Source organism: Chiloscyllium plagiosum, chromosome 6 (genome assembly GCF_004010195.1).
Source record: "Chiloscyllium plagiosum isolate BGI_BamShark_2017 chromosome 6, ASM401019v2, whole genome shotgun sequence".
Lineage (NCBI taxonomy): Eukaryota > Metazoa > Chordata > Chondrichthyes > Orectolobiformes > Hemiscylliidae > Chiloscyllium > Chiloscyllium plagiosum.
This window is the reverse complement of record NC_057715.1, coordinates 45,243,696-45,265,159: the sequence shown is the minus strand read 5'-3', so window position 1 is coordinate 45,265,159 and position 21,464 is coordinate 45,243,696. Positions and strand designations below refer to the sequence as shown.

At 41.2% G+C, this 21,464-nt stretch overlaps 1 protein-coding gene across 3 annotated transcripts in view; it reads left to right on the top strand.

The window, feature by feature from the left end:
* The window catches only part of bcl9 (BCL9 transcription coactivator), a 175,372-nt gene that overhangs the window by 61,505 nt on the left and 92,403 nt on the right, over positions 1–21,464 (top strand). For 2 of the 3 annotated variants that reach the window (XM_043691452.1, XM_043691453.1), the window contains exon 5: positions 6,270–6,592. In XM_043691452.1, coding sequence (XP_043547387.1) covers positions 6,270–6,592 — 323 coding nt within the window. Of the gene's footprint in view, positions 1–6,269; positions 6,593–19,619; positions 19,648–21,464 lie in introns of those variants that run through there. The other variant, XM_043691454.1, reaches the window with a different exon arrangement.

Genomic DNA, 21,464 nt, shown 5'->3' with positions numbered 1-21,464 from the left:
TCCTCAGTATCCAAGGGCCCAAACATACCTTCCAACACTTTACCTGTACTTCACACAGTCTGGTTTACCACATTCACTGCTCATAATGTGGTCACCTTCTCGTTGGAGAAGCAAAGCATAGAATAGGTGACCACTTCACAGAACACCCACTTTCTGCCTGCAAAGAAATCCTGAGCTTCCAGTTGCCTGCCACTTTAGCGCACCACCCTGTTACCTGGCCAACGTCGCGGCCTCAGGCTTGCCGTATTTTTCCAGTGAAGTTCAGTGTAAGATGGAAGAACAACACATCATTTTCCACTTGAGGACCCTGCAGCCCTCCAGACTCAATATCGAGGTCAATAATTTTAGAGCATGACTTTTCCCATGTCCCAGCCCCCAACCCCACATTACACACTACCTATTGTTAGCCACTAACAGTCTCCATTAACAGCTATCACTCTCCTAGCCAGATTGTTGTCCACTCCTTAAAGTATGTCCAACAGTTCTCCTCTCTCTTTGAGCTCACCTATCATTTACTCTATGCCCCCTCTCCCCACCCTATCTTCTGCATATAAATCAACATTTTCCTAACTACCATCAGTTCTGAGGAAGGGTCACCTGGACCCGAAATGTTAACTCTGATTTCTCTTCATAGATGCTGCCAGATGTGCTGAGCTTTTCCAGCAACTTCAGTTTTTGCTTCTGATTTACAGCATCGGCAGTTCTTTTAATTGTTATCTCAGAGTATTTCCTCACTCTCTCGGGGAACATGGGCGTCATTGGCTGGGCTATCATTCATTGTCCATTTCTAGTTACTCTTAAGAAAGTAATGCCAAACTGCCTTCTTGAACTGCTACAGTCTGTGTGCTATAGGTAGACCCACAATGCCTTTAGGGAGGGAGTTCCAGGATTTTGACTCAGTGGCAGTGAAGGAACAGCGATATATTTCCAAGTCAGAATGGTAAGTGGCTTGGAGGGAAACTTACACGTGGTGGTTTTCCCATATATCTGCTGCCATTGCAATTATAGATGGAAGTGATTGTAGGTTTGGAAGGTGCTGCCAAAAGGATCTCTGGTGAATTTCTGCAGAGAAGTTTGTATTTGGTACAGACTGCTGCTACTGATCATCAGTGATCAATATGGGAATGAATGTTTATGGATATGGTGCCATCAAACGTGCTACTGTGTCCTGGATGGTATCAAACTTATTGTATGTTGTTGGAGCTGCACATACCTCGGTAAGGAGAGAGTATTCCATCATAATCCTGACAAGTGGATAATCTTTGGGGAAGCAGGAAAGGAGTTACTCACTGTAGTTTTCCTAGCTTCTGAGGTGCTTTCGTCACCACAGTGTTTACTTGGCGAGACCAGTTCAGTTTCTGGTCAATGGTAACCCCCAAGATGTTGATAGTGGAGAATTCAGCTATGGTAAAACCATTGAATGTCAAGGAGTCCTGGTTGGATTGTTTCTTAATGGAGATGGTGATTGTTGGCATTTGTGTGGTGCAAATATTACTTCCACTTCTCAGCCCAAGCCTGGATATTGCCGGGTCTTGTTGCATTTGGACATGGACTGCTTCAATTTCTGAGCTGTGGAACATTGTGCGACCATCGATGAACATCCCATTTCTGATCTTATAATAGAAGGAAAGTAATTGACAAAGCAGCTGAAAACGTTTGGGCCTAGGACACTACCCAGTGGAGCCCTCACAGAGATGCCCTAGAGCTGAGATGACTGCTCTCTGATAATGACAACCATCTTCTTTTATGCCCTATGTGTCTCCAAACTGCAGAGAGTCTTCTCCCTGTTTCCCATTGACTCCACTTTTGCTGGGGCTGTTTGATGCCACACTTGGTCAAATGCAGGTTTGATGTCAAGTGCTGTCACTCTCACCTCACTTCTGGAATTCAGCTCTTTTGTCCATGTTTGAATCAAGGCTGATGAGGTCAGGAGCTGAGTGACTCTGGTGGAACCAAACTGGGTGTCAGTGATGAGGTTATTGTTGAGCGAGTGCTACATGTTAGCATTATTGATAATACCTTCCATCAGTTTACTGATAGATGAGTGTAGACAGATGGGGCTAGGTTGGGTTTGTCCTGCTTTTTGTGTACAAATCATACCTGGGCAATTTTCCAACATTGTTGGCTAGAAACCAATGTTATAGCTATACTGAAACAACTTGGCCAGGGCTGCGGCTATTTTTTAGTACAGGTCTTCAGTATTCTTGCTAGAATGTTGTCAGCTGATAGCCTTTACATTATTCAACTGATTCTTGCAGTGAATTGAGTTGGCTGAAAGCTGTCATCTGTGTTGCAGAGGACCACTGGAGCAGGCCAAGATGTATCATCTGCTTGACACTTCTGGCTGAAAAATGTAGCAAATGCTTCAGCCTTATATTTTGCAGTGATGAGCTGGGCTGTTCCATCATTGAGGATGGGGATAATTGTGGAGCCTCCTCCTCCAGTGAGTTGTTTGATTATCCACTTTAGAGTAGTTCTGTCTGTCATTTGCTGTTTGGCATGCAAGTAGTCCTGTTTTGTAGCTTCACCAAATTGATACTTCGTTTTTACTATTACCCAGGGCTTCTCCTGGCATGCTGTCCTGCACTGTTCATTGAACCAGGGTTGATCCCCTTACTTGATGGTAACGGAAGTAAGGATGTTGTGTTGGGCCATGAGATTGCAGATTGTATTAGCACATGATTCTGTAGCTGCAGATGGCTCAGAAGTGCCTCACAGGTGCTGATTCTTGAGTTGTTAGACCTTTTTGAAATTTGTCCCACTTCACACAGAGATAGTGCCATACAACATATTGAAAGGTATTATCAACATGAAGATAGGACTTCATCTCCGCAATAACTATGCGTTGGTCAGTCTACTGATACAGTCAAGGACAGACACATTTGCAAATTGGTGATGACGAGGTCAAGAATCTTTTTTCCTCTTGTTAATTTCCTCACTACCTGCCATAAACCTGCTCTAGCAGCTATGTCCTTTAGAACCTGACTAGTTTGATTAATAGTGCTGCTGGTGAGACATTCTTGTTGGTGGGTATTGAAGCCCCCTGCCAGGAATAAATTCTGTGCCCTTGCCACTCTCTGTGCTTTCCCTAAGTGTTGTTCAACATGGAGGAGCACAGTGTCATCAGTTGAGAGAGGGTAGCGTGTGGTAGTCAACAGGAGGTGATCTTGGCTATCTTTGATCAGATGGCGTGAGACTTCATAGTGTCCAGAGTCAATGTTGAGGCCTCCCATAGCAGCTTCCTCTGTGCTGCTACCTCTGCTAGTCCTAAATTGTGAGACTGGAATAGATTATATGGAGGGACACAACCATTGAAATATTTGAAAACAAGGATGAGAACTTTAAAATCAAATGCTACAATTATATGAGGTGGGGTAAATTAATTCCACTTTTTAAATATCCTTGGTCAGCCACCACAAAGACTTTTTTAAAGCATAGCTGTCATGCTTGACTTAAAATGTAGTGCTGGGCAAAATGAAACAGCCAATTGTAAGGTTTTCTTGAATGGTAAAAAGGAATTTTATTATCTACTAACCTCAAAATGACACATCCAGTTCACACACAAACACAGATTTTAAAAATTAAAAAAAGGACAACATCTAGTAATAAAGCTGCAAAGCGATGTGGATAGGTTGAGTGAGCAAAACTTTGGCAAATGTGTTATAACATGAGAAAATATGATATTACCTATTTTGGTAGAAAGACTGAAAAGAAAGCCTATTATCAAAATGGCGAGAGATTGCAGAGCTCTAGATGCAGCAGGATCTGAGTGTCCTAGTACATGAATCACAAAAGGTTAATATGCAGTTACATCTACAATTTAGGAAAACTAACAGAATGCCATTATTTATTGTGAGGGGAATTGAAAGTAAAATTGGCTTGTCTTGGAGGTTGTCGTTCATTTGAGTGAGATAACTTGTTGTGGGTTTAAACTGAGGGTCACAATTGAGAAGGTAAGTCCTTCATGGCAATCACAGCTGGTAAATAAGTTGAACCCATGCTGTTCAAAACACATCACAATCCAGCTGTGTAACCACCTGAGCTAACTAACCCTCATCAAGAGTTTATACAGAGGGACCGTTTCTGAAAAATTATAAACCGTATTGTTCACCATTCTTTTAGGAAAAATGTAAATGGGAAGTATTTCATGGAAAGTCTACCAGACTAATACCTGGAATGAGAGGAGGCTTGTCTTATCAGGAAAGGTTGATCAGGCTAGGCTTTATATGTAGAGATGAGAAGAGTAAGAGATGAATTAATTGTAACAAATAAGATCCTGAAGGGTCTTGGCAGAATTGATACAGGAATCAAATTTCCTCTTGTGAGAAAATCTAGAACTAGCGGTCATTCATTGATAACAGAGATGAGGAGAAATTGTTTTTCACAGAGATTCATGAGTCTTTGGAACTCTTTTTGTCAAAAGGTGGTGGAAGCCCAGTCTTTTGAAAGTTTTTCAAACAGAAGTAGATTTGTTTTTGCTAAGCTTGGTGTTAAAGGTTTTTGGAGTCAGTCAAGGTAATTAGATCAGCTGTGAGGGTTTGCAGCATAATATCATCAGATTGATTTTAGAGTTACATGTTAAGGAAAAAGTGCATGACATAGCATTGTATTACTGAGAATTTAGAAAGTTTACTAAGAATTGTTCGAAGCAAAGTTTTCAAGATATTAAGGAGAACATATGAGATAAATGGAGAGAAACTCTTTCCATGAATAATGAAACATCATCTGCCTTTAGCTTTTACACAATCTGCGATGGAGATTATAAACTCAACACACACACAAGTAAGTTTGTGTCTCACCTCCAAACATCAATTGATGCTGAATGAAATGTTAATTATAGAACTTAAATTGATAAATTAGAGTCTATGTGAATACAGATGAAAGGGGCAATGACTATATGGAGAATGGTTGGGCAGTTCACAGAGAGCAGATACAAGTGGTTGTTTCTCAGACTGGAGGGCATTGCTCTCCCTGAAGGGTCTATATTGGGACTGCTGCTGTGTTGTTATATATATCAGTGATCTAGTTGTGGGTATACAAAGGAATATTTCAACATTCACTGATCAGGCCCATTTTCAACCCGCGAATTCTTGGATATTTCAGGCAGAATATGCAATGAGGTGATAGAATCTGGAGTGCAGGATTTGCTTCCTTTTCTTTCCTTCATTGCTACTGCCATAGGCTTTTGAACTCAGAGTATGATACAGCTTTTTTTTATTTGCTCATGGGACATGGATGTCTGTGGTTAGGTCAGCTTTTATTGCCCATCCTAATTCCCCCAAGGGCAATTAAGAGTCAAGCACATTGCTGTGGTTCTGGATTTACTTATGTGCCAGATCAGCTCAGGTGGCAGATTTCCTTCCCTGAAGGACATGAGTGAATCAGATGGGTTTTTACAATAATTGACTATATCTCTTTATTTCCAGACTTCTTTTGAGTTCAAATTTTGCCATCTGCCATAATGGGATTTGAACCCACATCCATATAATATTAACTTGGGCTCTGGATTACTAATCCAGTGATGTTATCATTAATCAAAGGTTATGTTGCCACCGCAAGCTGCTGACAGTCATTAATGTCAATGCTGCCATGATTCAAAGAAAGATTTTGATGCCTTTTAGAATTTTCATAAGCTCCTGGATCTTGACCACTTGAGAATTGAGAGAACAGGGCTTGGCTAGACACTTTTCAACCATCGGGATACAGGGGCCAGACTATCTTAATTGATTTTTCAGGAATTTTGCCTGAAAGCATGTGGAATGGTATAAAATAGTAACAGGCAAAATATATTTCACATTGGGTAGAAGAATGGAGAGAGCCAATACAAAATAAATCACCTAATTTTGAATAAGATACAGGTACAGAGAAGCCACGAAGTATATTCAAGATCAATTACATACTCTAAATTTAAGATTACTAGGTTTTTGCTCACCAAATGTGAAAATGGGACGTGACTCAAAGGTGAGTTTGTGGGCTTGGTCGCAGTCAACCATGATCTCACTGAATATTGTACAAGTTCAAGGGTTGAAATAGCCTACTCCATTTCCAATGGTGCTACAAAGTATGAAATACAACAGTTGTTATATTGTTGTGTAATCATAAATAACCGCAAAGAGTGACAAGAAGAGTGCCAGAGGGTGAAATTTTTTTGTCCTTCAAAGTTTACATATATCTGAAAGGATATTCTTGAATAAGTAACAACCAGGAGGGTGAAAAAAATCTATTTGCGAGTATGTTTATGTTTTTATTTTTTTTTTCTTTGTTTCTAGTCCAAAAGCCAAGGAGGAGGCCACAGTCCGGTCATCTCCCGTGACATCTCCTTTATGTGCATCACAGCTGGACACCAAATTGTCTAATCAAGCGAAGCAGGGTAGCACCAGCCAGCCACAGGCCTCACCTTGTGATTCATTGATCGTGAGTGGGAACCATGGCTCAAAAGCTGCCATGGGAGGAAATCTGGGACTAAAAAATGGGCAAGGACTGGGGACAAGCAGTGCGATAAAAGGGAAGGGCAAGAGGGAAAGAAGCATGTCTGCTGACTCTTTTGAACAAAGGGATGCTGGCACACCCAACAATGAATCTGAACATAAAGGTATTACTGCAGTTCCTTTCTTGTTCTTTCTTCTGTGAATTGTTGTCCCCTCAAATTTGATTGGTGTTTTCCACAGAATGTATATTTTGTTCAATAATTTTAAACCAATTTGCAGGAGTCCTTAATGATTCAAGTAAAAAGAACTTCTGTCCACAATATTTGCATTGCATAGGATTAAGCAGATTGCATAACCAAAGAAACAGGCCATTCAATTCAACCAGTCAATGTCAACACTCTACTTGAGCCTTTCTCATCTAAATCTATTATTGTAACCTTCAATTCTTTTCTCCTCCTATAGTAATCTAGCATCCCCTTAAATGCATTTATGCTACTTTTTTCAATCACTCTCTAATAGCATTTTCCACATTATCACAGTCTATGGGTAATTAAGTGTCTTCTGAATTCCTTGTTGGATTTCTTGGTGACCATCTTATTATTGATGGCCTCCAGTTATGTTTTTCTGCGCAAGAGAAAACAGTCTTTCCATTTCCAATCTATCAAGCCCTTTCAGAATAAAGAGTAACATTTCAAAACTTGTTGGTGATACCAAAGTTGGTGGAGTGGTGAACAGCAAGCCCGATATCAATTGGGTGCAACATGACAAGATGAAGGAAGTGAATGTGCTCAGAAACAAAAATTGGAATTGCTGGAAAATCACAGCAGGTCTGGTAGTTTCTGCAAAGAGAAATCAGAGTTATGTATTGGGTACAGTGACCCTTCTTCAGAACTGATGGTAGCTAGGAAAAAGTTTTTTTTATGCAGAAGATAGGGTGGGGTGAGGGGTTAAGGAGTAAACGATAGGTGAAGATAGAGCCCAAAGAGTTGGACCAACAAAGGAGTGGATAATGGTCAGCCTAGGAGAATGAATGACTTCTAAAGGGGACTATTAGTGGCTAACATTGCGTGGTGGACGATGTGATAACAAGGCCTGATGTGTAAAGTTTGGAGTAAGGACATGGGAGTATGTGCCTTAGCCCTAAAACTGTTGAACTCAATATTGAGTCCAGAAGGCTATAAAGTTCCAAAGCGGAAAATGAAATGCTGTTCTTGCGCTGAGCTTCGCTGGAGCACTGCACCAAGCCTGAGTCAGAGATGTTGGCCAGGGAACAAGGTAGTATGTTGAAGTGGCAGCCAACCAGAAGCTAATGGGTTTTTTAGGTGTTCTGTGAAGCGAGCACCCAGCCTATGCTTTGTTTCCCTAATGTAGAGGAGACCACATTATGAGCAGTGAAGGCAGTAGACTGGATTGAGTGAAGTGCGTTGCTCCACCTGGAAGGTGTGTTTGGGCCCATAAGTACTGAGGAGGGAGTAAATAAACAGCCAAGTGTTACACCTTTTGCAGTTGCAGGGAAAGATGTCGTAGGGCTATGGAGGTGTATTGGGATCGAAGAAGGAGTGGACCAGGCAATCCCGGAGGGAACTGAATATACTATTGCCAATAGGAAGACAAGTTACGACAGTGAGAGGTTATGGACATTAAACAGATTGGGGAAATCTTTGCAGATAGACTATAATATGAGGAAATGTGAGGTTGTATGCTTTAGCTGGAAGAATAAAGGAGCTACATATTATCTAAATCGATAAAGACTATAGAAGGCAACAGAACAGAAGGCTGGGGAGGAGAGACTTTGAAGCTGGTGAAGTCGATGTTGAGGCTGTTGAGGTGAAATATAATGTTTTGTTCCTCTAACTTCCATTTGTCTCAGTAACAACAGAGGAAGCTAAGGATAGACATGTCACCGGGGTTTTGAGGGTGGAGGTGGGGGTGTGTTGGGCGTGTTGGGGAGCAGGTGCTCTGTGAACCAGTTCCTGACTCTGCGTTTGGTTTCCCAATATAGAGAGGACTACATCAGGAGCAACACATGCAATAGATCAGGTTAGATGATGTGCAGGTCGGATCTGGAAGGGCCTTGGATGGAGGGGAAAGCGAAGGTGTGGGGGTAGGTGTTTCACCTCTTGCGGTTGCAGGGAAAGTTACTGGGTATGGTGGGGAGTGTAGAGTTGACGAGGGAGGCCCAGAATAAGTGGCCCTTGTTGAAAACAGATGGGAGAGGGAAGGAAATATCTTTTTGGTGATGGGATCTGATTGTAGGTGGTGGAAATGTCGGAGGATGATACAGTGGATTTGGAGATCGGTGGGGTGGTATTTGAGGACTAAGGAGACTCTATTCTTGTTGGGGGGAGGGGATTTGAGGGCAGAAGTATGGGTGATGGAGGAGATGCAGTCGAGGGCATCCTTAATTACTGAAGAGGTAAAACTGTGGTCCCTAAAATAGGACGGTATCTGGGATGTGCTGGATTGGAACGCCCCTTCCTGGGAGCAGACGCGATGGACGTGGCAGAATTGGGAGTATGGGATAACATTTTTGCAGGAGGGCGGGTGCAGCAACCTAGATTTTATGGAGCAGTTATAATGAGTGACCAGGGCCAATGAGACTTAGAGATGTATTGGCACTGTCATTGATACCGACAAGACATAGTGTAATTAGTGAAGCATATGGGATCTTCGGCTTTGTAAAAAAGGTATGGAGTACAAATCCGGGGAGGTTGTGCTGAATCTTTAGAAAGTTCTGGTTTGGTCATAGCCAGACCATTGAATTTGGTTCTAGTCACCGCACCTGACTGGGGATGAGAAGATGCCGAAGAGATTTCCCAGATGTAGTCAAGGTAGTTGTGGGAGTCAGTGGGCTTGAAATGGATATCAGTGGTGAGTCGGTTTCTGGAGATGGAGACGGAGAGGTCCCGGAAGAGGAAGGACATGTCAGAAATGGTCCAGGTGAATTTGAGGGCAGGGTGGGAGGTTACTTAATGAACTGTTTGAGTTCCTCGCGGGAGCGCAAGGCAGCATTGATGCAGTCATCGATATAGCGGAGGAAGAGGTAAGAGATGGTTCCCGTGCAGTTGCAGAAAAGGGACTATTCCACGAATCCTTCAAGGAGGCAGGTATAGTTTGGGGCCATGCGGGTGCTCAGGGCTACTCCTTTAGTTTAAATGAAATGGGAGGAATCAAATAAAAAATTGTTGAGAGTGAGGACCAGTTCTGCCAAGCGAATGAGAGTGTCAGTGCAAGGGATCTGGCTGGGTCTGTGGGAAAGGCAGAAACAGAGGCCTGCTATGCCCTCCGTGTGGGGGTGCAGGTGTTAAGGACCTGTACATCCATGTGAAGATGAGGTGTTGGCGACCAGGGAATTGAAAATTTTGGAAGAGGTGGAGGGCATGGGTTGTGTCTCAAACAAAGGTCAGGAATTTCTGGACCAAAGGGGAAAGAACAGAGTCAAGGTAGGAGGAGATGAGCTCAGTGGAGCAGGATCAAGAGAAGGCAGAAATGATGGGTCGACCAGGTCAGTCAGGTTTACGCGTTTTGGGTAGAAGATTGAAATGGGCAGTGCAGGGTTGCGGAACTATCATGTTAGAGGCTGTAGATGGAAGATCTCCTGAAGTGATGAAGTTGTTGATGGTCTGGGAGATGATGGCTTAGTGATCAGAAGTGGGGTCATAGTCAAGGGAACGGTAGGAGGAGGTGTCAGACAGAAACTTACAGCCCAACGGCCTCAACATCGACTCTATTAGCTTCAAAGTCCCTTTTCCCGCAGCCTTATCCCAGGTCTAGCCCCACTCCTCCTCTTCTTCCTGACTTGTTCTAACCTGTCCATTTTCCCACTCATCTATCTGCTCCACCTTTCCCACTGACCAACCACAATAATGCCCTAAATGCATCCACCTACCCTACCTCCAGTCCAACATCCCTCCCTCCATTTACTTGTGGGCTCCCCTCCCCCTGCCCAGTTCTGATAAAGGGTTTAACCTGAAACATTGACCTTTCTGCTCCTCGGATGCTGTCTGACCTACTGTGCTCTTCCAGCTGTACATCTATTGATTCTGATTTCCAGCACCTGCAATTCTTACCGTCTCCTAGTCAAGGAACAGAGGGAGTTGGGAATCCTGAAGCATGAATCCAAGTTCAGCAAGTAATAGGGAAGGCAAATAGAATATTGGCCTTTTTTTTCCAAAGAAAATGGTGTATGAAAGTAGGAAAACCTTGTTAAAACTATGCAAGGCACAAGTCAGATGACAATTGGAATTGTGTGAACAGTTTTGGTCCCCTCATGTAAGGAAGGTTCACTAGGCTGATACCAGGTATAGAGTGACTGTCTTATGAGGAGGGTTTGAGTAGGTAGGGCCTGCAACCATTGGACGATACAAGAATGAGAAGAGGCCTTATTGAAACATAAGATTCTTAGTGACAGAGTAGATGCAGAAAAGTTGCTTCCACTTGCAGGAGAGCCTAGAACCAGAGGGCATAATCTCAGTGTAAGGGATTACCCATTTAAGACAAGATGAAGAGGAATTTATTTTCTTAGAGAATAGTGAATCGATGCAATTCTTAATGTAGAGGTTGGGTCACTAAGTATTTCAAGTCTAAGATGGACAGATTTTTAATCAGTAAGGGAAATGAAGGTTATGGGGAGAAAGATAGGAAAGATCTTGGAGTTGAGAATGATCAGATTAGCCATGGACTTAGTTATGGAACAGACTAGACAGGCTGAATGGTTTACTGGTCTGTTGGACATAGATAGACCAGCAGAGTGGGCAGACAAGTGGCAGATAGAATTTAATACAGAGAAGTGTGAGGTGTTTATTTTAGCAAAAGGGATAAGGAGAAGCAATATAGATTTTATGAATCAGTTATAATGAGTGATCAGGGCCAATGAAACTTAGAGGTTTATTGGCACAGATCATTGATGCTGACAGGACTTAGTGTAATTACTGAAGCATATGGGATTTTGGTCTTTGTAAAAGAGATATGGAGTAGAAAAGCGGGGAGGTTGTGCTGAATCTTTTGGAAATTTTGGTTCAGTCATAACTAGAATATTGAATTTGGTTCTAGTCACCACACCTGACGGAGGATTAGAAGACGCTGAGGAGATTTTCCTGAATGTTTCCAAGAATGAGGGATTTTAGCTCTATGGTTAGGTTGGAGAAGTGGGAGCTGTTCTCTTTGGAGTAAAGGAGATTGAGGGAAGGAGAAAATTAATGCATTTGCTGGACTCAGTACTGAAAACAAAAAGTGCTGGAGATTACAGTGAGTCAGGCAGCATCTATGGAGAGAAAGCAAACTTATGTTTTCAGTCTAGATGACTCTTCATCGGAGATTGAGGGAAGATTTGATAGACATGCAAGATTTAGACAGGTTTATGTAAGGTAGACAAGGAAAAGGTGTAAAACAAATGTGTAAAAACTAGGAGACACAGATATAATCCTTTGGGCAAGAGTGGCAGCAGAGAAATAAGGAAGGAATAGATTATGCAGTGAGTGGTAATGGCCTGGCAGTGGCTACCTACAAGAGTGGTAGAAATGGAGATGATGAATATTGTCAGTGTGGCACTGAAGAGAAATAATCTTATCTTCGTACGGAATAGAACAAAGGAAAGAAGCTGCTACCTTTTACTGGGTGACGAGAGAAACAATAAATACTCGCATTTATATAGTGTCTGTCATAATGAATGATGGCGCAATGAATGTCACAGTTCGTAAAACATTTTTAAAGCGTAATGTAGTAAAGATAGGAGCAAACTCCCATAAACTAAAAATCAAAGGATCTGTTTAGAAGATGTTGATTGAGGGATATATATTGAGCAGGACACTGGCGATAGTTAAGTCTTGTTTTGTTTCTTTGAAATAATGTCCTGGGATCCTTTTGCATTAACCTGACAAGAGAGATGCAACCTTTATGTAAAGTCTCATCCAAAAGATAGTATCACCAACAGTGCAGCACTGCCCTCTGTACAGTACGATAGGGTCAATGCGAACGTTTTTGCATTGAAAGCCTGGAATAGGATTCAAACCCAGAACATTACAGTTCAGATGTAAGAGCACTCCTCACTGAGCCATATTCAGCCAGACAGGATTCTTTTGAGTTACTCTGGGCTTTGAAGATCTGGCTTTGAAATGCATTAACGTAGTGTGGTCCTGTGGTCAACAGTATGGGATGGTTGGATGACAAACAGCCACGAGAGTACTGGTGGAGTGACTGCTGTCATTTGGATGAATGTTGTCATCCCAAGAGAGCTCAGCAAATTGGTATTCCATGTTGGTCCTTCAATGGAGTGACACCTCAATGACACGGATAATCTGCTGGAGCACAGCTCACTGGACAGCTGTGGGAATTTGGCTGCTGAATTTTGAACACTGAATATAGCTACACTGTGAAACCACTGGCAGAAAGTATGACCTTCATGACCTCAGTCTGAACTTCTATTTTGGCTATGAGATGTTGCTTGACTTCCGATCAGCGCTACAGTGATAACGGTGACTCAACCACAATGCTAGTCATTAGTGCTGCTATATTGTTGAGCGCTACTTCCAAATGCGATGCAATACAAGTTGTCAAGTGGAAGCCAGACATCTCTCTGCTCCTAGGCAGTGCCCTGACAGGCCTATGTTGAACCATTCATCTGTTATTCCTCAACAGTGTTGTTCTTTACATCACCTGATTGAATTACTCATTTCGGACCCTTGTAGCAGATCTCATGAGTGATTCATCCTTCTGTGAATCACAGTCCTGCTGTGAATTGCAGAGTCAAAGCGCTCTAGAAAAAGGCCCTAAACAATGTCCTTTGGCCGATTAAGTCTGTGCCACTCAAAATCAACCACCTAAGTATTTTAATCCTATTTTCCTGCACTTGGCTCACAATTTTATATGCCTTGGCATTGCAAGTGTAAATCAAAATGCTTGTTAAACATTATAAGGTTTTCTGCCTCTACTACATTTACAAGGTAGTGAATTCCAGGTTCTCAGCTCTCTCTGGGTGAAAGGAAATTCCTCATATTCCCTTTAAACTTAGGCGCCCTGGTCATTGATCCTTCCACAAAGGGGAAAGGTTTCTTCCATCTATGCTATGTATGCCCCTCATAATTTGATACAGCTCAATGTCCCTCCCTCAATCTCTTCTGCTCCAAGGAAAACAACTCCAGTATATGCAATCTCTCTTCACAACTAAAACTCTCCATCCTTCATAACTAAAACTCAACATCCTGCTAAATCTCCTCTACAACTTCTTAGCTGGCACCTGAACCATGTTTTCTATCCCTGGCTTGGCTATACTCCCCTCATACCTGGTGACTCATTTACATGTAAATTCTGACAAAAAAAGCAGCTCTAAGCTGCATACAGCAGTGTGTCAGGTAAAGCTTCCTTATCGATGCTGCGTTGTCACTTTCTCTCTCCTTGTGCTGCTGCAGTGGGGTAGGTGATAGATTTCAAGTTTATCCTGCTAATGTTTTAGATGATGGGATTCATTCACAAGCTACTTGGGTCATTATCTTTGATGGGTCCTGGCAGATATGTTGGCTCCACCTAATGGCTTCAGAGTTATCATGTAGAGTAATGCAGGTTCTCAGCCATTTCAAACCCACTGGAATCCGACTTTTTAAAACCCCAGCCAGTGGTTTCCAACCAGTAAATGCATAAAATCATTGCCGAGATAAATGACAATTTCACAACAGTGTCTGAAATCAGAAAATTGAAAAGGGAAAGTTTAGGATGAAAGATGGGGTGGTGGGATGGAAGACCAGAGGTTTCCTGCCTCTCCCGACTGTGCCGGAGCTGATACATCTGTTAGCAGGATGAGGGTGAAGTGGGAGTTAAGACTGGACATAGTTAGAAACCCACTGGAATTCTCAATATTTTAGCAATGCCGATACTGTTGGCTTTATTGTAGCCAAACACAAGTACAGGGATCTACTCTGTATTGGTTAGGTGATGCAAACATCTTTGGCCCTGACTAATTCTGTTCAGGTTCCAGTGGATATAGCCACCATAGTATTAATGGTGTTTCACTGTATTTTGATAGTAAGACTGCCATAGGTAAATTTTTAAAAATTCCTGCTCAGGAATGTGGTGTTGTTGGCCAAACCAGAATTTATTGCATTTCCGTAACTGCCCTCAGACCAGGTAAAAATGGCAGCTTCCTTCCCTAAAGGACATTAGTCAACCAGATGGCAATTTGTTTTTCCGGTCATCAGCGACAGTTTCATAGTCATCATTACATTGTTAATTCAAGAGTTTTATTGATTTTGAATTCCACCATCTGCCATGTCAGGTCCCCAGAAAGTTATCTAGGTTTCGAGTGAATGTTGTACAAAACAGCAGAATCTGGATGTCTGGTTGGAATCACTGAAGTGCAGGTGAATGTGAGTTGATACATTTAAATACTGTCAGAACCTGATTGCTAGGAACTGGTGATGAGTTGTGATCCACTGAACAATATGAAAGATTCTGTTACAGTGGGGAAGTAATGTTATTTGAAAATGTATTCATTACCTTGATTAGCTATGGAGGTCATTGAACCTCTTGTGACATAGCTGTCAGGCCAGACATTGGGTATTGACCCCATTAGCCTTCTGCACCAACTCTCTGCTTACAGTTTACTTTGACAGCCTCCTGCTTTCTTCTCCCCTTCTTCCCAGCCCCCACATTCCCATTGTTATTTCAACATGCAAAACTATGGTCTCCAGCTCCACATCTGTAAATCCTGGACCTCTCTCATATTCTAGATGCTTTGATTGTATAATCATTATAATCAATAATAGCTGCAGCTACGTTCCACTGTGTTCAGAGACTGTTATTAGGAGGAACAAGCTGTCTTCTTCACTGTATATCAGTGTGCACTGCTCATCCCCTTGCTGGGTGCTCAGACAGCACCTGCTCAGGCCAGTAGTACAATAACACACCTGAGGAGGTAGCACTACGTTTGCATATTACTTGTGTATTGGGATCACATACAAACCTCTGCAGTTGAGAAAGGTGTTTGATCAATTTTGGGGCAATTTAGTTCAAATCACTCCTTTTGTTGATGCCTATATCTCAATTTCCTGTTATTCTTATTTCAAATGTATCAATCACTGAAATAACTTGTTCAAAGGACAGCATTTTCACAATCTTCAGGTCTGCAAACTTTGATCAGAATTAAATCATAAATGAGAATTATAAGCACAAATCATCTTTGAGTAACTGATTCTTGAGACAGTTTGTAAACCTTCATTTTTGCTAGGCCATGTGTACAGAAATAAGTTTGTTTACTTGTTCCAAAATCAGTACCAACATTTTTACCCATTTGCTGAAATAATACTCATTTATCCGGAGTTTACCTTTTCACTGGTATCTTTATTCCTCATTACAAGGGGAAAGGAAAGCCATGATTGTGTCCCAGCTCAGTGATACAATTGAATCAATTAGCTAGATGTGAAAGTGACTGTTACCCCAAAGAACCCTACATTGCTGTCTCATTAGCAATGATCACTGGTGGCGATATTAAGTTGAGGGTCATCATTCATTAGTCAAGGGATGAGGTTGAGAAGGAAGGTCCTTCACAATGACCTCAGGCAGAAACACCAACCCTCGTTTTGGTGTTTATGATATTTTCTCTGCAAGCCAGCCTTCCAGCCAACTTAGCTAACAATAGGCCAGCAACAATGACAGTCAGGGATACATGCCACCTTCCAATGCATTCTGATTGGAAACCATTTTCTGTCAATAAAATGATCATTCAGGAGTGCAAGAGATTGGCACTGAACGTTGAAGTCATGGCACATTATTAGTACTGGGACCCTATAGGCCTCTTTGTCCCCCTCTCCCCCCAGTTGCTGCCCCTGTCTCTCTGATCATAAGGAGACCCCGAGACCCTTATTGTTCATTATATAAAAAGATATGAATTAAAATGTGGGGGAATGTTAATCAAATTTGCAGATGACACCGGGATTGGCAAAGTGCTTAATAGCGAAAAAGATGGTTGTAGGTTACAGGAAGATATAGATGGGTTGGTCAGATGGGCAGAACAGTGGCAGATAGTGTTTAATCCTGATGAGTGCGAGGTGATGCACTTTGGAAGAGGAAACAAGATGACTCAGGATTTAATGAATGATAGGACACTAGATAGCTTACAGGAAAAGATGGATGTTGGGATAATTATTCACAGATCCCTGATGGTCAGCAGAGCACATGAGTAGGCAGTTAAGAAGGCTTATGGGCCACTTGCTTTCATCAGTCATGGCATAGAGTATACGAATAAGGAGGTAATATTGGAGTTGTACAGAATGTTGGTCAGGCTGCAACTGGAGTACTGCGTGCAGTTCTAGTCATCTCATGGCAGGAAGGATGTAATAGCACTGAGGGAGAAGAGGTTCATCAGAATTTTGATTGAGGTGGAGAAATTGAGCTATAGGAAAGACTAGGCAGGTTTGGATTGTTTTCTTTAGAGCAAAAAAGTGCAGGAAATTGGGATTAGCGCACGTTTAGTGGTAGTTTTGTCAGTACAGACTCAATGCACTGAAGGGTCTTTTCTCCACTGTTTGAATCTATGAATTTATGAATGAGCACTGAAATGAAATTTAGCCAGAATACCACGACCAGAGAACCAAGAAACAGCAGAGTGAAAATTTCTTTTGCGTCAGAAGGGCAAGGAAAAATATCCTGATCTCCATTAGGATTCCTGGACACTTCCAAACCTTTCTGCTTCCTCTAAGCAATGTCATCTGTTTGGTGATCACCCCAGCATGTTACATTCAAGCAGGGATCAATCCCTTGAATCCCCACTTGTGTCTAGCTCTTGAGCCAATGCCCACTAGCATAACTTTATTCTTGCTCGTTTCCACTGTAAGATTGTTCTGAGCAATTTGCATGAGACTTACAATGAAAATGACTGAGTCCTCACACTCAACCCCAACAGTCCCAACTTAATCTTCTCAAGCACCCCAAACCGAGAATTTGGGTGTTTTAAGTGAGTTGAAAACACAAATATGCAGTAGTAAGACTAGTTCATTTATGTATAGGTATACTTAAAACCAACTACAGTTCCTCCCCGTTAATCATTCCTCATTCATTATAGTCAGTGTCACAATCCTGATGGGAAGGGTATGCTTGATGTGAAGTCCCACTATTCCACGAGCTATCACAAATGTAAACATGACGGATTAAATCATCATGGTGGTTAATTTGCCTGACTTCAACAGCTATCTCGGACCAAAAAAAACTCTCATGACATTACGTCAATAAACAAAAAAATTCTTACTTATTGTAAACAAACTTATCCTTTAAAAAAAGTGGCAAAGCAGGTTATAAATATTAGAATTCATGCTTATCTATACTCCTTTTAGATCCAAACATATAGATATTCATACATAAATAGGATGGACAAGATAGGCAGCTCTGCAGAAATATATTGGCTAAAAAACAAAAGTAAAATGGAGCAAATTCTTTGGACAAACAGTCTGAACCACAATGATGGAATAAGGTGATCTTACCGTTCTTTTAATTTTTGATGATGATTTCACATTGTTGTTGACTGCCGAAGATCCTGAATCAGTAGCTAGTCAGTTGGACCTAAGTTTTCACTTGAATTGGAATTTCTTTCCAAAATCTTTGGATATTGTTTTTTTCCACTCACAGAGGATGAAGCAGAAAAGACCCTCCCACCCTTTCCAGATTATTTGTTTTCAAAATATCTGAATTGTTGCATAACCTGGCTTGAGAATAATTTCAAACTAATGCTATTCAACATTTTAAGTTAGTTTTCTGATGTGATGATGCAATTCTAATAAACAGCTAAAATTACAGTCTACAAGAGCAGCTTGAAAATTGGTCATTTGAAATGATCTCTCTGCTATTAATGACAATTTTAGCTCTGTTGTGGTAATTTATAAAGGATTAAAGTGGCTGAATAAAGGCATTCTAATGAATATAAAGTGTAAATGCAGGCCATATTTTCCATTTTAAAAGGCAAAGAACATCTTCTAATTTTAATGCTGACTTAAAATCATAACATCTTACAGTATAGAGGGAAGCCATTTGGCTCATCATTCCTGGGTCAGTTCTCCTGAACAGTTGAACACCCAAATCACTTTCCTTTCAAAAAACACTGCACCGAATGCAACTTAGACCATCTTTTGTGATAGGCAGTTTTAAGTTCAAAGAAGTTTGTGTTTACAAATGAGTCCTTTTGTTCTTTGATGATTTATACTAAATCTCTGCTCCACGGGAAAAAAAATCTTCTGATATCAATCTGGCTGATACCTTACTGAAGTATCTTATGGTTCTTGCCCTGCACAGTGTTCAAATTTATGTGTTGTCTCTCACAGTCAATATTGTCACCATTGAACTGACATAAATATTGAAGTAATGAATGAATATCCTTCCAGCATGAGGAACAACCATCGACTCTCTTCTTAACCCAGAGAAATATTTATCAAAAGGAATATATTGTTCACAACATACACTGTACAAACCCCAGCAGCTGAATAGACACTTTGCTGATTATCCTTTGACAATTGCATATGCACTATATTTCATGGACCTTTCTCTACATTTGCCACATCCTCACTAACAATCTATTTCTTGATTGTACAGGCAGAAATATTGGAACCTAAGTCTTGTTAAGTGTGTTGTGATTTGCAATAGCACCCTCTTCTGGTATTTGTAAAATGTACATACAGAATAAACTCTTTTAGTTCAATGTTGGCTCATCACATGCTTCATATTGTTTTAGTCTGTCTAAGAAAGCTATTAGAATTAGTGATGATTGGTGTTATGGATAACCCTATCTGAACAAGTTTGAGTTAGATAAGCTTTCAGCAAGGAGACAATGAGGTCTGCAGATGCTGGAGATCAGAGTTGAGAGTGTATTGCTGGGAAAGCACAGCAAGTCAGGCAGCATCCGAGGAGCAGGAAAATCGACATTTCAGGCCAGAGCCCTTCACCAGGAATGGACTTCTGAAGGGCTCCGGCTCAAAACGTTGATTTTCCTGCTCATCGGATGCTGCCTGACCTGCTGTGCTTTTCCAGCAACACAATCTCAACACTAAGCTTTCAGCAAGCCAGTAGAGGAAATCTGAGCTTATGTTTTGCGGAGAAATAGTTTTAAAAAATTTGCTGTCTGTGGAAAGACTGTTTGTGCACATGGGTGGACTGATCTTTGAAGTTGGCTGCATCAACAGGTATCATTGGGAGACTGAGAGAATACAGCCTTGATCGTGGAAGCAACTGAAGATGTTTTTCACAGGTAATAATATCCTGGATATTCCTGATAATCCGGCTGTGAGGGACAGACAAATACCGATAATTCTGATCAATGCAGGCCTAGAAGCGTATGTAACACTCAACAATTTGCTCACCCCTGCTAATCCATAAGGTACCCCACTGTCTGACATGTTGTACAAACTTGAGGAACACTACAAGTCCAGTCATGGGAGCTTGCTAAAAGCTATCATTTAGAACAAGGGATCAGTTACCCAGTGAGGATAATGGAGAGTTTATTGTGGCATTGAAAATGTTGTTCACCCATTGTAATTTGGGAATTTTAAAAGAGAACTTTACAGGGCAGGTTTGTTTGTAGTTTAAAAAGTAAAGCATTTGCATTTTCAAGGAGAAGGGACATCCGCACAATAAGAAGCTCACAGCTGTCCAATGAAAATTCACAGTGCACCATAGTTCGAATAACATTGAATGGATGAGGATGGCATGGAGCATCGATCAGTGTGATTCCTGAATCATTGTACAGTTCAAAATTGAATCAGCATTAGTTGGAGAAATCATGCATTATGTTATGAAGCTTTGGTGGAGACAAAATCTGCGTAATGGAAAGGATGAATGTTCTTCTTATTTGCAAAGAGCAATGGGCAGCACGTACCTACTATTGCACTGAAGGGCCAAAAAACAGCTTCGCTCAGAAGGAGCTGATCAAAAATACTGAAGTGAAACTGAAATGAGATGGTTTACATCAAATCAAAACTCAACACAAAATAGCTCGATCACCAAGTATCTTCAGATGTCTAAACTTGCCAACCAGTTCAAGAATATAAGACCAGCATGAGGGTTCAAAGGAATGTGAGACTTGTTTACTGCAGATCTTGTCCAATTCCCTAAGGAAGTAAATAGAACAAATAGAGCAAGAGCAAAGGCTGGAGGCAGAGCACAATATTAAAAACGTTGAACAAAGTAATTCTACTACATCCACAGAGTAGAACAAAAGGCAAATTATATAATGTTTTTGTGTGGATTTATAAGATACTGATTATAAAATACTAAAATAAAAACTAGATTCTATAATATAATCCAATATTCTGCCAAATTTTGAGGATTTGTTCACTGTTGTGTCAAGCATCTGATTATTTTAAAGTCGAAAAATGTTTACTTTCTACTTGAGTTAAATGACAAGTCTTTATGGCACTATTTCAATTTCATAGGCTGCCATCTAGTGTTTCTTCAAGTAAGGATCAAAAATTGTGAAATGCATCACAACCTCAGAATATTTCTGAAATCAGGTCTTTATTCTGGTAAATTTATACTGTGTTTGTACCTTCGATACCCATTCAATGAACTGTTGACGAATGGAGTTTCATGATTTTGGACAAAAGACCATGACAAAGCATTCAAGTTGTGTAAAAGGAAATTGAGAGATGATACAACACTTGTAGGTTATAATGTGCCAGAATGATTAAGCTAGCATATGATGCCTTGCTATGCAGACTAGTGCTCTTCCATGTTGGATAATGGTGTAGAAAGAAACCTCAGTGCCTGTGAATGAATAGACAATAGACAATAGGTGCAGGAGTAGGCCATTCTGCCCTTTGAGCCTGCATCACCATTCAATATGATCATGGCTGATCATCCTTAATCAGTATCTTGTTCCTACCTTATCTCCATAACTCTTGATTCCACAACCTTTGAGAGCTCTATCCAACTCTTTCTTAAATGAATCCAGAGATTGGGCCTCCACTGCCCTCTGGGGCAGAGCATTCCACACAGCCACCACTCTCTGGGTGAAGAAGTTTCTCCTCATCTCTGTCCTAAATGGTCTACCCCGTATTTTTAAGCTGT